General features: G+C 34.7%; 1 protein-coding gene across 6 annotated transcripts in view; it reads right to left on the bottom strand.

Annotated features, from left to right (window-relative positions):
• Positions 1-457: 457 nt before the first annotated feature.
• LOC131134153 (muscleblind-like protein 1) overlaps positions 458-17312 on the bottom strand; it is a 91727-nt gene continuing 74872 nt past the window's right edge. For 3 of the 6 annotated variants that reach the window (XM_058079082.2, XM_058079081.2, XM_058079087.2), the window contains 5 exons: positions 14538-14688; positions 12071-12106; positions 8093-8184; positions 7788-7861; positions 458-4203 (listed from right to left, as the gene is read on the bottom strand). In XM_058079082.2, coding sequence (XP_057935065.1) covers positions 7805-7861; positions 8093-8184; positions 12071-12106; positions 14538-14688 — 336 coding nt within the window. In that variant the 3' untranslated portion in view covers positions 458-4203; positions 7788-7804. Of the gene's footprint in view, positions 4204-7787; positions 7862-8092; positions 8185-12070; positions 12107-14537; positions 14689-16458; positions 16513-17312 lie in introns of all 6 variants that reach the window. The other 3 variants (XM_058079085.2, XM_058079088.2, XM_058079090.2) reach the window with 2 other exon arrangements.

The following is a 17312-nucleotide window of genomic DNA, read 5'->3' as shown; positions in this document are numbered from 1 at the left end:
AGGCAGAAAGGGGCGGAGGGGGGATGGGGGGGCCCGCCGCAGTAAAACACGCAGAAACAAGAGGACAGAATACATCATATTAGCACTACTAGCAGAGAAAACAAAACAAATGATTCTATCTAAGCATGCGTGCTTGCAGCAGTTGATGACCACCAAGTTGATGTGGTTGCTGACCAAACCACAAAAACATACAAACCAAAAAAAAAAAAAAACCCCAAAAAACGGTTGTCAGTTGATTTAATCTTTTCGAAGCACAGCTTACATGAAGGTGAAGAACATACGTAAGCGCTATGGTCTCCAAGTGGCGACTATACTGTAGTCTCAGGATTTTTTTAAATTTTATTTTTAAATAAACCACTATTCTATTTTTTGTATAAATATCTTATTCCATTACATGTTGATATCGTATGAATGATTTAAATACATCTTTCTTTGTAACATGTTTTCTTAGTCTTAGTACTGAGTGTTTTTTTTTTTACTTATGTGTTTCCTTTAACATGCATGTGTCCCCGTGTTAAAGAGACGGTATGTGCTGTGTTGTGTTGTTTTTTTTCGGCCTGACGGCAAAGTGGGGGGAGTGCCCCCCCCCCTCTTCCAGACGGTTACCGGGCAAACTACAAGCTGCTGACAAATTAAAACAAGTAGGAAGGAGCGAAAATAGACCCTTTTTGTGGTGACATTAGATCACTTCAAGGTAGAAGTGGACTTTTTGGGGGATTGATCCCCACCATCCAGAAAATTTCTGTGAGACATTAAACATACTCTTTGTTGTCTGTTCTAAAGATATAAAAACAGATAAAAATAGGCAGCTAATGAATGCAAAGGGACTCTTTTTTAGCAGTTTGTATATCTTTAGAAAACACAAAAGAGAAAGATGTGTGTTCATGTCTCACATAAGAATTGTGAATGATGGGCACAATTCCCCCCTACTCAGGGAATTGAACCCATCGCAACTGGACTGTTCATGTTGTCGTTAATTGTTTTGCCTCTCTTAAAAGAGCAGGCTTCATCAATTTATGTTTGTTGTGCAGGGGCGTCAAACGGTAGATGGCTATGTGGAGACACTGCAGGGGGCCCCTGCAGGAGGTGACAGAAAAGAAGAAAACAGAAAACAGTCCACAATCAATCCAACACTTTTTATGATTTTAAGGGAGAAAAAAAATTAAACCTACATGGCCCTGTTGGAAAAAGTGATTGGAAAAACATAATAAATTAATTGATATCTATCAATATGAAAAGGTCATTTCTAAACCGTTGGGACTCCAGCAAACCACAGTGAGAGCCATTATCCGCAAATGTTGAAAGTGGTGAACCTTCTCAAGACTGGTGGGCCAACCAAAATGACCTCAAGAACTCAGTGACGACTCACCCCAGAGGTCACAAAAGACCCCACAGCAACATTCAAAGAACTGCAGGCCTCAGTTAAGGTCAGTGTTCATGACTCCACTATAAGAACGACAGGGCAATAACAGCCCAATATGGCCAAAACCTGCTGAACAAAAAAATGTGGATTTTTTTGTTCAGGCTTGTCTCACTGTGGCCAGAAAACATCTTGATGGTCCTCAAGACCTCAAGATCTTTGGGAAAATACTCTGTGGTCTGACCAGACAAAAGTTTACCTTTTTGGAAGGTTTGTGTCCCATTACTTGTGCCTTAAAAGTAACACCAAATTTCACAAAAAGAACATCATAACAGTAAAATATGGTGGTGGTAGTGTGACGGTCTGCTGCTTCAGGACCTGGAAAACTTGCTGTGATAAATGGGAGCATGAATTCTGCTAAAGGAGTATGTTCTGCCATCTGTTGGTGACCTCCAGCTGAAAGCAACTTGGGTTCTACAGCAGGACAATGATCCAAAACACACCAGCAAGTCCACCTCTGAATGGCTGAAGAAAAACCAAATGAAGACTTTGGAGTGGTCTAGTCCAAGTCCTGACCTGAATCCTATTGAGATGCTGTGGCATGACTGTAAAAAGGCTTCATGCTGGAAAAGCCGCCAACGTGGCTGAATGACAACAATTCTGCTAAATTCCCCCCCAGTGCAGTAAGAGACTCATTGCAAGTTATCATTAACACTTGATTGCAGTTGTTGCTGCTCAGGGCGGCCCAGGGGGGCAATCACTTTTTCACACAGGGACAAGCATCTTCCTACTTAGTACCATACATACTACCGTACTTTAGCGTCTGAATTTTATTACATAAAGCTGAAGTGCGGTCACCATAAAAAGGGTCTACTGGACTGTCCTGAAAGGGGGCGGGGTTAGAGAATGACAAATCTTCAGCACCCTTTTTGACGTAAGCTTTTTTTTTTTTAATGTTTGTTCAGCCTTTCATAAGATTGTTTTTATTATCCTAGCAAAACACTCTGTCATTACAGACATATTTTTTTTTATATTCAAAATAAGATCTCAATATACACGTCTCTTTTTGTTTCCCGACTATGTACAGAAGTGCAAAAAGTCAAGCTTTCATTGCCCCATCCTGTCCTCGAGTGGGCTTCCTGTCACGTGACACCGCCGGGGGCAACGCCGCACAATACCTGTCAACATTTGCATTTGGAAATAATGGACATTTTCTGGAGAATGAGGGAAATAAGAAAAATTGTGGTTTTTCCGCCACAACTCTACACAGCACAGTGAAAATATCGGAGTGGTGAAACGACCCGAACGCAACGCCATCGTGTTATTCTACTTTTATTTTGAAGGCCTGGCCTTACCGGCTACAGGATGTTACGCAGGAGTGTTGCCCAACGGACCAGAAGTTTTGCTTTGGATTTTTTTTGTTTGTTTTCATGACAGTTAAATAACGGGAACAATACGGGAAATAAGGAGAGTTGACAGGTATGCACCAGACAAAATTACAAAAACAGAGATCAAATATGCAGCTTGTTTTCCAACATGGCCCATTTTCCAAGGAGTAAAAATATCCAAACAGTAATTATTATTATTATTATTTGAAATGGATACAGTAGAAAATAACATTTGTACTCTAAACACGCAAGAACAATATATTTTTTAATAGTCTTTTTTTTTCTTTTTAAATTATATGACTAATTACAAACCTTACAATCAGTTAAAATACTACCCGGTTGCCATGGCGACAACCCTGCCTCTCTGTTCTATTATTATGTCATCACTTATATAAAACGTCTTTGCTCAAAGAACAGAAAGAGACTAGATAAGTGAACAATAATAATAATAATAATAATAATAATAATAATAATGCATTGGTCAATATGCATAATGTAGAAAATATTGACCTTACAATCGTCATACTCAAACTAAATATACATACACGGAATTCCACGCAAACAGACACGGGAACACCTAAAGTCTGCTTAGAAGAAAGAGAAACATCGTACAAAGAAAATGAAAAGGCGTCGAGATGGCGCGGATCAGGCAAACGCTTGGTTTCAAATGTTGCATTGTGCTGACCCGACGGTACATTCTAAGGCTTCTGATGAGGAATACCACCGTCACATGAAATCTTTCCTTGATGACCCTCCCAAAAACTAGTCCAGCCACAAGAAAATCCCCAAAGTCTGGTAAACAAAAGTTCTTAAATAATTCCAACAAGAAGAAGAAATCTACACTGACGATCCGACGGAACCAAACACACACACATACACACATCCGCCAGCAGTTGTACTGGCAACTGATTACTTATTATCACCACCAGGGGGAGTCTTGGAGCAACCGTGTGGAACTTAGGAAAGCGACATGGAAGATGAAAGGATGGAGGCGAGGCATTAAAGGGAAACTGATTGCATGACGGCTGATAGAGAACCATTAGCAAAGTATGGCCTTTCGCTCCACTCCCGCCTGCATTCATAACATACTCACTCACGCGTTCCATACGTGCATGTGTGACACAGTCCTGTTCGTCGCCTCTTCTTCAACTCAAACGTAAGGTGCGCCTTCGTGTAAACACACCAGAGACAACAACTAAGGAAGAAACACGCAAAAAGACGCCATCCGTTCTCCTCCGTGACGTTCAGTACGCAGCGATCTGCTCGTCTGATTCGCTTCATGTTGACATTCAAAGTGTGCCCGGTGAATAAAGGTTAAATGTATGCGGTGTGCATGTAGTGCACGTGAATGGGATTGGAGCAGACCCGCCTCTTGTCCTCTTCACGTGGAGATTCATGAGGTTTCTTTCTCCTTCTTTTGCTTCTTGAACCGCTGGTCTTGATCTCCAGTTCCACCTGGAAGGAAATTGATATGATGAAAAGAAAAAAACATTTCTAATTTAAGAAGACCACAAAACAGCAAAAATGAAAAATTCAGCAGAGATTTATGAAAGATTTAAGAGAAAAAAAGTTCTAACTTAACAAGAAAAAATTGTCATTTGATGAGAATGACCTTGCAATATTCTCAGGGAATTCACTCGATGGCAACTGGACTGGTTTTTGCGTCTCACCCAAGCAGACTTCATTAGTTTCTGCTCAAAGACTAGGTAGGACACACACCAGTTAGACTAGATAGCATAGCACTTGTCTAGCTTCTGTTCAAAGACTAGGTAGGACACATGCCAGTCAGACTAGATGGGACAGCTCTTGTCTACTTTTTGCTCAAAGACTAGGTAGGACACAAGCCAGTCAGACTAGATAGGACAGCTCTGGTGTAGTTCATTGTCAAAGACTAGGTAGGACACACACCATTCAGACTAGATAGGACAGCTCTTGTCTAATTCATGGTTAAAGACTAGGTAGGACACACACTAGTTAGACGAGAAAGGACAGCTCGTCTAGTTCATGGTCAAAGACTAGGTAGGACACACACCAGTTGGACTAGCTAGAACACCTCTTGTCTAATTCATGGTCAAAGACAAGGTAGGACACACTCCAGTCAGATTAGATAGGACAGTTCTTGTCTAATTAATGGTCAAAGACTAGGTAGAACACACAGCAGTTAGACTAGAAAGGACAGCTCGTCTAGTTCATGGTCAAAGACTAGGTAGGACACACACTAGTTAGACTAGCTAGGACAGCTCTTGTTTAGTTCATGGTCAAAGACTAGGTAGGACACACACCAGTTGGACTAGCTAAAACACCTCTTGTCTAATTCATGGTCAAAGACGAGGTAGGACACACACCAGTCAGACTAGATAGGACAGCTCTTGTCTAATTCATGGTTAAAGACTAGGTAGGGCACACACCATTCAGACTAGATAGGACAGCTCTTGTCTAATTCATGGTTAAAGACTATGTAGGACACACACCAGTTAGACTAGAAAGGACAGATTGTCTAGTTCATGGTCAAAGACTAGGTAGGACACACACTAGTTGGACTAGCTAGAACACCTCTTGTCTAATTCATGGTCAAAGACGAGGTAGGACACACACCAGTCAGACTAGATAGGACAGCTCTTGTCTAATTCATGGTTAAAGACTAGGTAGGGCACACACCATTCAGACTAGATAGGACAGCTCTTGTCTAATTCATGGTTAAAGACTAGGTAGGACACACACTAGTTAGACTAGCTAGGACAGCTCTTGTTTAGTTCATGGTCAAAGACTAGGTAGGACACACACCAGTTGGACTAGCTAGAACACCTCTTGTCTAATTCATGGTCAAAGACGAGGTAGGACACACTCCAGTCAGATTAGATAGGACAGTTCTTGTCTAATTAATGGTCAAAGACGAGGTAGGACACACACCAGTCAGACTAGATAGGACAGCTCTTGTCTAATTCATGGTTAAAGACTAGGTAGGGCACACACCATTCAGACTAGATAGGACAGCTCTTGTCTAATTCATGGTTAAAGACTAGGTAGGACACACACTAGTTAGACTAGCTAGGACAGCTCTTGTTTAGTTCATGGTCAAAGACTAGGTAGGACACACACCAGTTGGACTAGCTAAAACACCTCTTGTCTAATTCATGGTCAAAGACGAGGTAGGACACACACCAGTCAGACTAGATAGGACAGCTCTTGTCTAATTCATGGTTAAAGACTAAGTAGGGCAAACACCATTCGGACTAGATAGGACAGCTCTTGTCTAATTCATGGTTAAAGACTAGGTAGGACACACACCAGTTAGACTAGAAAGGACAGCTTGTCTAGTTCATGGTCAAAGACTAGGTAGGACACACACTAGGTAGGACACATGCCAGTCAGACTAGATGGGACAGCTCTTGTCTACTTTTTGCTCAAAGACTAGGTAGGACACAAGCCAGTCAGACTAGATAGGACAGCTCTGGTGTAGTTCATTGTCAAAGACTAGGTAGGACACACACCATTCAGACTAGATAGGACAGCTCTTGTCTAATTCATGGTTAAAGACTAGGTAGGACACACACTAGTTAGACGAGAAAGGACAGCTCGTCTAGTTCATGGTCAAAGACTAGGTAGGACACACACCAGTTGGACTAGCTAGAACACCTCTTGTCTAATTAATGGTCAAAGACTAGGTAGGACACACATCAGTTAGACTAGAAAGGACAGCTCGTCTAGTTCGTGGTCAAAGACTAGGTAGGACACACACCAGTTGGACTAGCTAGGACAGCTCTTGTCTAGTTCATGGTCAAAGACTAGGTAGGACACACATCAGTTAGACTAGCTAAGACAGTTCTTGTCTAGTCCATGGTTAAAGACTAGGTAGGACACACACCAGTTGGACTAGCTAGGACAGCTCTTGTCTAGTTCATGGTCAAAGACTAGGTAGGACACACATCAGTTAGACTAGCTAGGACAGTTCTTGTCTAGTCCATGGTTAAAGACTAGGTAGGACAGCTCTTGTCTAATACATGGTCAAAGACTAGGTAGGCACAAACACCAGTTAGACTAGATAGGACAGCTCTAGGCTGAGAGCATGGTCAAGATCCAATGTATTTATCCTATAAGTTGTGGAAAAGGTTGCAATTTTACGAGAATAACGTAATATTATGAGGAAAAATAATGTCATTTTACTAGCACTGAGTTGAAATGTTATAAAAAATTTTATTTTTTAGAATTCTTAATATTATGAAAAACAAACAAAACAACAAACAAAGTAGGTTGCAAAGGAAGTTGCAATGCTGAGAGAATAAAGTTATAATATTATGAGGAAAAATAATGTCATTTTCTTAGCATAATGTTAAAATATTAAAGAAAAAAATACATTATTTTTTTAAAGTCATAATATTATGAGAACGAAAACCAAATACAACAAAATACAGTCTGAATTTTGGAAAAATTAGGATGAAGAAAAAGTTATAATATTTTGGGAATAAAGTCATAATATCACAAAAAGAAAATGTACAAATATAATTATAAATATTTGGAAAATATAAAAAAAACACCAAAGTGGTTAAAAAGAGCACAGTTGATGCTAATATAATTTTTTTCACATGTATAAAAAAGCTGAGATGCAGTGTTTTTATGAAATATATATATATAACTTCTGAACATATCTACTTACAAAATATTAATCTTTGCATCCTTTCATTTCTCACTATGTGGACCTTGCTGGAAAAAAGTTTGGACACCCCTGATACAGATGGTACATCAATAAAATATTCTAACCCTAATTACTTATTAATCATGGCAAAAATGTAATAATTTCTCAGAAAAATATGTATGAGTATTTTGTTGAAGGAATCCCTCTGAAAGCTCAAATGAAAGCTTTATTATGACTGTAAAGGAATGTTTGCTCTTGCAGCTGTAAAGCATGAAGAAACACATCTGAGAGAAAGATTTGATGATGCAACTGTTGGAAAAGTAGCAGATCAAAGGTTCATCTTGCTTCACGTTACATAATAGACAGCATTTTTGATTGGCAGGTGAGGTGAGTTGAGAGTACATACTGTTCTGACCGATGCTCCTACATCTGGGTGACATATTTGTGACTAGTCAGATGGTCTGCAGATATTATCGGAATCTGATGGAAGGAGGACAAAAAACAAGAAGAAGAGGTGAACAAGAAAAACAAGCATGATGATTCTCACAAGCCAAATGTGGAGCACACATCTAAACATCTAAGCAATCACCACAGTTCAGAAGATTGAGCCTCATGCTTTCACATTCATATTTCCTCAGGAGGAACTCCAGCCAGACACACAAACAGCAGAGGGAGCCAGAGAGAACGTGACGGAGAGAAAGTGGAGCAAACCTGATTGGCTGAGGCGGTTGCAAAGGGAACACTTGTGGCAGATGTCGTGGCGGCGGACACAGTGGCTGGAGAAGCACCGTGCATCATGGGTACTTTGGAGGGAAAGATCACACAGGGGTTTCAACCACAGCCTCATTTGCAGCATCTTTTCTGTGCCTTGCCCATTCCATGCGTCATGAACATGGCAGCGATCTGGCGGGAAACCTTCTTCACCTTCTATCAGGAATCTTACTCTTATTCCACATGTTCGTGACAGTATTGTTTCGTTTTAGGGCCACATTGAAAAAAAATACTAATCTGAGATTTCGAGAATAAAGCTGTAATTTTACAAGAATTAGGTCGTAAATTTAGGAGAAAAAAAGGTGGTAATATTAATATAATATAATATAATATAATATAATAATATTACCTTTGCCCAAGGCCAAAGGTTCCCTCTGACATCTCCTAAATGAACCACTCTCACTCGCATAATTTAGTAATATGTCGTAAATTGACGACTTTTATTATCATAATATTACGACTTTTTTTTGTCATAAATTTGCGACTTTTATTCTCTGTAAATTTCTGCCTTTTTTCTTGTGCATGAATGATATTTATTCTCATAATATTACAACGTTTTTCTCATGAATTTGCAACTTTGTTTCTCTGTGAATGTATGCATTTTTCCTCATAAATTAAATACTTTTATTCTGTAATATTACAACTTTATTCTCATGAGTTTGGGACTTTAATTCACTGTACAATTAGGACTTTTTTCCAAAGGACTTCTATTATAGTAATAAATACAACTTTTCTGTCATAAATTTGCAATTTTTTTCTTGTAAATGAAGAAATATTACAACTTTTTTTCTCGTATATTTGCAACTTTTATTCTCTGTGCATTTCTGAGATTTTTTTGTTGTAAATTGCAGACTTTTGTTATCATAATATTACGACTTTATTTCTCGTAATTTGCCACTTTTATTCTTTGTAAATTTCTGCCTTTTTTCTTGTGCATGAATGATATTTATTCTCATAATATTACAGCTTTTTTCTAGTGAATTTGCAACTTTGATTTTTTGTAAATTTTTGCCTTTTTCCTCATAAATGAAATACTTTTATTCTGTAATATTACAACTTTATTCTCATGAGTTTGGGACTTTAATTCACTGTACAATTATGACTTTTTCACATAAATAAAGGACTTCTATTATAGTAATAAATACAACTTTTCTGTCATAAATTAGCAACGTTTTTCTTGTAAATGAAAAATTTTTATTCTGTAATATTACAACTTTTTTTCTCCTAAATATACGACTTTTATTCTCTGTGAATTTCTGAGATTTTTTGTTGTAAATTGCCAACTTTTGTTATCATAATATTATGACTTTATTTTTCGTGAATTTGCGACTTTTATTCTCTGTAAATTTCTGCCTTTTTTCTTGTGCATGAATGATATTTATTCTCATAATATTACAACTTTTTTCTCATGAATTTGCAACTTTGTTTCTCTGTGAATGTATGCATTTTTCCTCATAAATTAAATACTTTTATTCTGTAATATTACAACTTTATTCTCATGAATTTGGTACTTTTATTCACTGTACAATTAGGACTTTTTTCCAAAGGACTTCTATTATAGTAATAAATACAACTTTTCTGTCATAAATTTGCAATTTTTTTCTTGTAAATGAAGAAATATTACAACTTTTTTTCTCGTATATTTGCAACTTTTATTCTCTGTGCATTTCTGAGATTTTTTTGTTGTAAATTGCAGACTTTTGTTATCATAATATTACGACTTTATTTCTCGTAATTTGCCACTTTTATTCTTTGTAAATTTCTGCCTTTTTTCTTGTGCATGAATGATATTTATTCTCATAATATTACAGCTTTTTTCTAGTGAATTTGCAACTTTGATTTTTTGTACATTTTTGCCTTTTTCCTCATAAATGAAATACTTTTATTCTGTAATATTACAACTTTATTCTCATGAGTTTGGGACTTTAATTCACTGTACAATTATGACTTTTTCACATAAATAAAGGACTTCTATTATAGTAATAAATACAACTTTTCTGTCATAAATTTGCAACTTTTTTCTTGTAAATGAAGAAATTTTATTCTGTAACATTACAACTTTTTTTCTCATATATTTGCGACTTTTATTCTCTGTGAATTTCTGAGATTTTTTTCTTGTAAATTGCAGACTTTTGTTATCATAATATTACGACTTTATTTCTCATAATTTGCCACTTTTATTCTTTGTAAATGTCTGCCTTTTTTCTTGTGCATGAATGATATTTATTCTCATAATATTACAGCTTTTTTCTAGTGAATTTGCAACTTTGATTTTTTGTAAATTTTTGCCTTTTTCCTCATAAATGAAATACTTTTATTCTGTAATATTTCAACTTTATTCTCATGAATTTGGGACTTTTATTCACTGTAAAATTATGACTTCTTTAGGACTTCTGTTATAGTAATAAATACTGCTTTTTTGTCCTAAATTTGCAACTTTTTTCTTGTAAATGAAGAAATTTTAATTTGTAATATTTCAACTTTTTTTCTCATATATTTGAAACTTTTATTCTCTGTGAATTTCCGAGATTTTTTGGTTGTAAATTGCCAACTTTTATTATCATATTATTACGACTTTATTTCTCGTAAATTTGCGACTTTTATTCTCTGTAAATTTCTGCCTTTTTTTCATGTATTTCAATGATATTTATTTTCATAATATTACAACTTTTTTCTTTTGACTTTGCAACTTTGATTCTCTGTAAATGTATACCTTTTTCCTCATAAATGAAATACTTTTATTCTGTAATATTACAACTTTATTCTCGTGAATTTGGGACTTTTATTCACTGTACAATTATGACTTTTTTCACATAAATAAAGAACTTCAGTTATAGTAATAAATACTACTTTTCTGTCATGAATTTGCAACTTTTTTCTTGTAAATGAAGAAATTTTATTCTGTAATATTACAACTTTTTTCTCATATATTTGCGACTTTTGTTCTCTGTGAATGTCTGAGATTTTTTAAATGTAAATTGCTGACTTTTGTTATGATAATATTACGACTTTATTTCTCGTAAAATTGCAACTTTTATTCTCTGTGAATTTCTGCCTTTTTTTTCTTGTACATGAATGATATTTATTCTCATAATATTACAACTTTTTTCTTTGACTTTGCAACTTTGACTCTCTGTAAATGTACGCCTTTTTCCTCATTAACGAAATACTTTTATTCTGTAAATTTGCAACTTTTTTCTTGTAAACTTCTTTTAATATTACAACTTTTTTCTCAAATATTTGCAACTTTTATTCTCTGTAAAGCTCCTACATTTTTTTTCACATGGATGAACTCTAATATTACAACCTCATAAATTTGCAGAATATTAAAACATTTTTATTGTAAATTTGCAACTTTTTTTTCTTGTACACGAATAACATTTTTCATCTCATAATATTAAATTATCAAATATCAACTTTTATTTTCTGTAAAATACGTTTTGGAAATTTCCAACGCTTCTCATAATGTTAACATTTTTTTGCTAGTAAATGTTCGACTTGCGACTTTATTCCCCAACACTTGTCAGAAATTGTTTAAGAATGTCTGAAATTATAAAATAATATATAATTTTTTAAATCTGAAATATTTTCCGAGTACATTATACAGCCTATGAGTGTATAGAAAGCATCCTAAGTAGAAGCTCTCATGTCGCTCATGTTTAGGAGTCATGTGTACAGACAGACACTGTAATGCGGTGTTTGAGTCGGTTAGCGAGCTTGGGAACAGCAACAAGCATGAGTGGACGGGCAGACCTGCAGCGCAGCACGAGTGTGTGACCCAAAGAACAACAATATACTTTTAGGAGCTTCATGTGAGGTTGGAGGTCAGTCAGACGTTGACTTGCGTGGAGGCGGAAGGTGTGTGTACATAAAGCATGGCGATATTCAAGAGAATCAGGAAGTAAAGCTGGCACCTACCAACACTTGTTGCAGGCGTCATGCACAATATGGAGCCTGCCCATCATGCATTGCAACAGGGAGTGGAGTGAAAGGGAGGGGAACAAAAAAAATGAATATAAGTCATTACAGTTATAAAAATCTGACATATTGGCTTCAACCTGCATGACAACAAATCTTTGCACTGCTTGACTAAATCATTTTACGGCATGCAGCCGGCGTGCATTCAAGAGTTTGAATCCATCTTTGTAGAGGAGAATGTCGGAGGCGACAGCGCACACTGGATGTGCGTTAAGTGTGTTATGCATGCCCACATAGGCTTTGCCACCATTTTACTGCACTTTCACACTTTATATGTCATTTATTCCCCTTTTTAGACTCACACATCGGAGACAAACGGGAGGTGTTGTTGTACTCGGCTATCTGCACAAAAATATGATGTGATATCTACTACCAAATACTTTCACTTTATCCTCCTGCATGGCTTTATTCTCTCAATATTCAGACTTTATTTGTAATAAATTATGACTTGGTCTTATAATATGTATAAAGTCTTCATTTTAATTACTTTTTTCCTTAAAATGACACATTTTTCTTGGAAATTTATTACACTTTTAAAAAACTTTATCATCATACTTCTAATAAAGTTTTTATTCCAATCGGTTCTCATAATATTTAATAATGATAATTATTATAAATATATTAATATATATATAATAATATCATAACATAATATGTACATATAATATTATAATATTCATTTTTTCATAATTATTGTCAGAATTCTCTGACTTTAATCCAGCCGACATTACAACTTTTTTTTTTTCTTTTTGAAATTATGACTTTTTGTTGTTAAAAACTACCTGTCGATTAAAGTATTGAACCATGATTAATCATATTTTTTTCTCCATATTTAATATAACTATATAATATAGTTAAAATATATTTAACTCATAGTAATTCATCACATTATCACATTTAATTCCACAAAGTCTTCATTCTAATTACTTTTTCCCTAAAACGACACATTTTTCTTGGAAATTTATTAGACTTTTATAAAACTTTATCATCATACTTCTAATAAAGGTTCTCATAATATTTAATAATAATAATTATTATTAATATATTAATATATATAATATTAATATTATAACATATATTATAATATATATAATATTATAATATTAATATTTTCATAATTATTGTCAGAATTCTCTGACTTTAATCCAGCCGACATTACAACTTTATTGTCAATTTTTCTCTTTGAAATTATGACTTTTTGTTGTTAAAAACTACCTGTCGATTAAAGTATTGAACCATGATTAATCACATTTTTTTCTCCATATTTAACTCATAGTAATTCATCACATTATCACATTTAATTCCATGAAGTCTTCATTCTAATTACCTTTTCCCTAAAACGACACATTTTTCTTGGAAATTTATTAGACTTTTATAAAACTTTATCATCATACTTCTAATAAAGGTTTTATTCCAATCGGTTCTCATAATATTTAATAATGAGAATTATTATTATTATTATTATTATTATTATTATTATTATTATTATTATATTATTATTATTATTATAATAAATATTATTATTATAATATATTAATATATATAATGTATATATTATATTATATAATATATATAATATTAATATTATGACATATATTATAATATATATAATATTAATACAATGACATATATTATAATATATATAATATTATAATATTAATATTTTCATAATTATTGTCAGAATTCTCTGACAGCCGACAGCGGACATTATAACTTTATTGTCAATTTTTCTCTTTAAAATGATGACTTTTTGTTGCTAAAAACTACCAGTCGATTAAAATATTTAACCATGATTAATCACATTTTTTTTCCCGTACTTAACTCATAGTAATTCATCACATTTAATCGCAGATGAAAAAAGGTGTAAAATAATGATGTTAATAGCATCTTGTTTTTTTTCAAAGAGGACTTTTCTAGTAATATTTTGACACCCCCCACCCATAAAATAATAATTTTTCTATATAATGCACTTTTGCCTCACAATATTATTACAATACCATTTTTGTCATCGTTCTCTGACTTTTATCTCCCAACATTATGGTCATAGGATTACAACTTCCTTTTTTTCTCATAAAATATGACTCTTCTTCTATGATGTTTCATGTAATATCATACCTTTATTCTCATACAATATATTTCATGACATCATAAATGTGATGCTGTCTTCCTGGGGGTTTGTTTCCTTCCCTTTGTCGCCATTTTTTTATGAGTTATATGGTCTACGCTGTCTTATCATATCTTTTCCCAGAATGACGGCTGTATTTGTGTGTGCATGCTTGTGAACATACATGCACATGCCTAAAATGATCGCAACCCCCCACCCATAGATCCTAACTCAAACCCTGCTTGTGGCCCCTTCCCCACCAGTAGGAATCATCATCATCATCATCATCATCATCATCATTACCTGAAGGGATGAAGGCAGCCTGCTGCTGGAACTGCATGTTGGCCAGAGCCTGTTGGTACTGGAATACGCCGGCGTTGAACATGGTGGTGGCACCGTTGGCTTTTTCAAGTGCAGGTCTCTTTGGTAAAGGGGGCAGGACAGGAGGGAGCCCCTGATGAGGGCGACCACGAGGGACGAAAGAGAGAGAGGAAAGATCAAAGTGAGGAGTGCGGAAACACGAAAGACCATGAATCAGAAGATGGATCTGATGAGCATAAATGTTGAATGTGTCATGCAAGGCTATGCTATTATTAGACACAAAAATACATTCTACGTGCAACGTACATGAGGTGATGAATTGAAAATAATTATTTACTTATTTTCAATAATCATGAGCTTTTTTTATCCACTATGCAAACAATAGTTCTATCATCTTTGAATACTCAACTGCAGAAAGTACCAAGCGTCTATTGGAGATTTGTTCCGGTGGAAAAAAATATTATGACATATCGGGGTGACGAGGGAAAACTATATAAAAAAAAACACCAGCAAAAATGGCAGTAATTTAGCAAGAATTAAGTGAAAATATTAAGAGAAAAAAGTTTTAATCTAACAAGAAAGTCATCATTTCATGAGAACAATTTCGCAATTTCTGAGGACAAATGATGTCATGTTAGTAGCATAAAGTGAAATATTAAAGAAAAAAGATTGAGAATGACAAATATAATTTATATTTGCTAGATATTTGCTAAATTAAGTTTTTATGTTACAAGAATGAATCCAAAATATTATAGGAATAAAGCATAAAATGTACAAGAACAAAGTTCAACTAGTTAGGAAAAAAAAGATCTTTTTAAAAAACTGTAATTTTATGAGAATAAACTGAAATATGAAGAGAAAAAAGGTGCATTCTAATTGCAACAGAGTTAAAGTTTTACGAGGATGAACGTGTCATTATGTCATTTTAGCATCTTAGAGTTGAAATAATAAAGAAAAAAAATTAGCTTTTTTTTGGTGTTGTAATATGACAAAGAAACCCCCAAAAAATATATTTTTTGAAAATTATGTTGGGGAATAAGTTATAATATTATGGGAATAAAGTCCAAATATTATGGCAATAAATTCATAATATTGTCGAAAGAAAATTGTGTGAAAATATGTGTGAAAAATGTGAAAATATTTCAAAAATTTGAAAAAATAAGAAAAAAAACAAATAAAAAACAAATAAATAAAAAATTCAGTATTAAAAGACGAAAGTTTTTATCTAATGAGAAAAAGTCATAATTTTACGAGAATAGCATGAATTAAATTTTTTAAGTCATAATATCCAGAAAGTAAAAAAAAAGAAAATATTTTTGGGAAAATTAGGTTGGGACACATTATAATCTGACAAAAAAAAATATGGAATGCATTAAAAATATGATGGGGATATAGTCATAATATTACAAGAAGAAAGTTGAAATAGTGAGAAAATTAAGACAAAACGGCAGAAATGGAAAAAACAATATAGTCAAAATATTACTATTGTATGCTAAAAGGAAAAGTCACAATATTATTATTATATAATTATATATATTATGACTGGAAATTTTGTTATTTTAGTAGCACAGACTTGAAATAGATAAAGATAATAATATGAAAAAAAAATAATGTTTGGAAAACTAACATCAGAAAAAAGAACAAAGAATGAAGTTTATGCTATTAATATGCTAATTTGACACCATTTTATTATTATAACATATACTAATAATGGGACCGCATGGTGGATGAGTGGTTAGCATTTTTTTGTTTTTCTTCCCTGAGCAGAAGCCAGTCAGTTCATCACCTTCATGTGTCATTTAGCCAACATAAGTTAAGGTAAGTAAAGTATAAGGTAAGTAAACATCTACAGTAGGACACAAACAGCGACATGCGAGGCTAAGAGGTGAAAGGTCATAGGTACCAGGTCACAAGCCGCGTCGAGGGGCCGCTTCGGCGATTTGACTGCCGCCCCAGTCTTAATTAGCGGGGCAGCGAGCACGTGATGACAATGGTGCCAATGGGATTCAAGCGCATTAACATAAACCAGCAAGCGGAGGGGGTGGGTGGGGGCGGTGCATCATGGGAGCGGCAGTGCATTGTGAACCAAGAAACAAAACACAACAAAAAAATAACATCATTGCAATGCAGGTTACGACCAGACTGAGACCTGAACATGCACATTATGTAATATTCAAGGAATTACATCACATTTGATGTTGAATTATGAGAATTATGACGAAGAATTTTTTTGGTTTATTGCAAGCCAGCTGAGGTGCTCGAGGAAAAGGTCACACTGTGAAGTTAACTCATGACCGCAGGCAAGACAAAAAAAAAACCACACTAGCATTTCACCACTTCACTTAAGATACACAATAAAAAAAAGTTGGAATTCCGGTGCTTACATCACCACCTTTATCTGAACTCTAATAAGTTTGAAAGGCCATTTTCTATGTTCAAGCTCAGGCTACTAATTAAAAGTGAAATGTCAGACGACCTGCTGGTGCTAATGGACGGAGCAGCTGAGCCGTGAGGAGATCAAATTGGGAGACATACAGTGTAAATGTTCCAATTACAACCAACAATGATGCTCCCTGTTGCTGGGAAGCTCCATCGTCTAAAGCTTACCGCACCGAAGGATGCATCAGTGGGGTCCAAAGAGCAGCCCGGGGGCCATTTACAGCCCAGGGATGTTTCTTTATTGGCCTGTGGCACATTTTAAAATTAGAATTTAACAAGAAAACAACAAAAACTGAGACATCACCTATCCCAACTGTC

This window comes from Doryrhamphus excisus, linkage group LG8 (assembly GCF_037039965.1).
Source record: "Doryrhamphus excisus strain RoL-2023G ecotype Guam linkage group LG8, RoL_Dexc_Guam_v1.1, whole genome shotgun sequence".
In the NCBI taxonomy this organism is placed as follows: domain Eukaryota; kingdom Metazoa; phylum Chordata; class Actinopteri; order Syngnathiformes; family Syngnathidae; genus Doryrhamphus; species Doryrhamphus excisus.
This window is presented reverse-complemented; position numbering and strand designations above follow the sequence as displayed.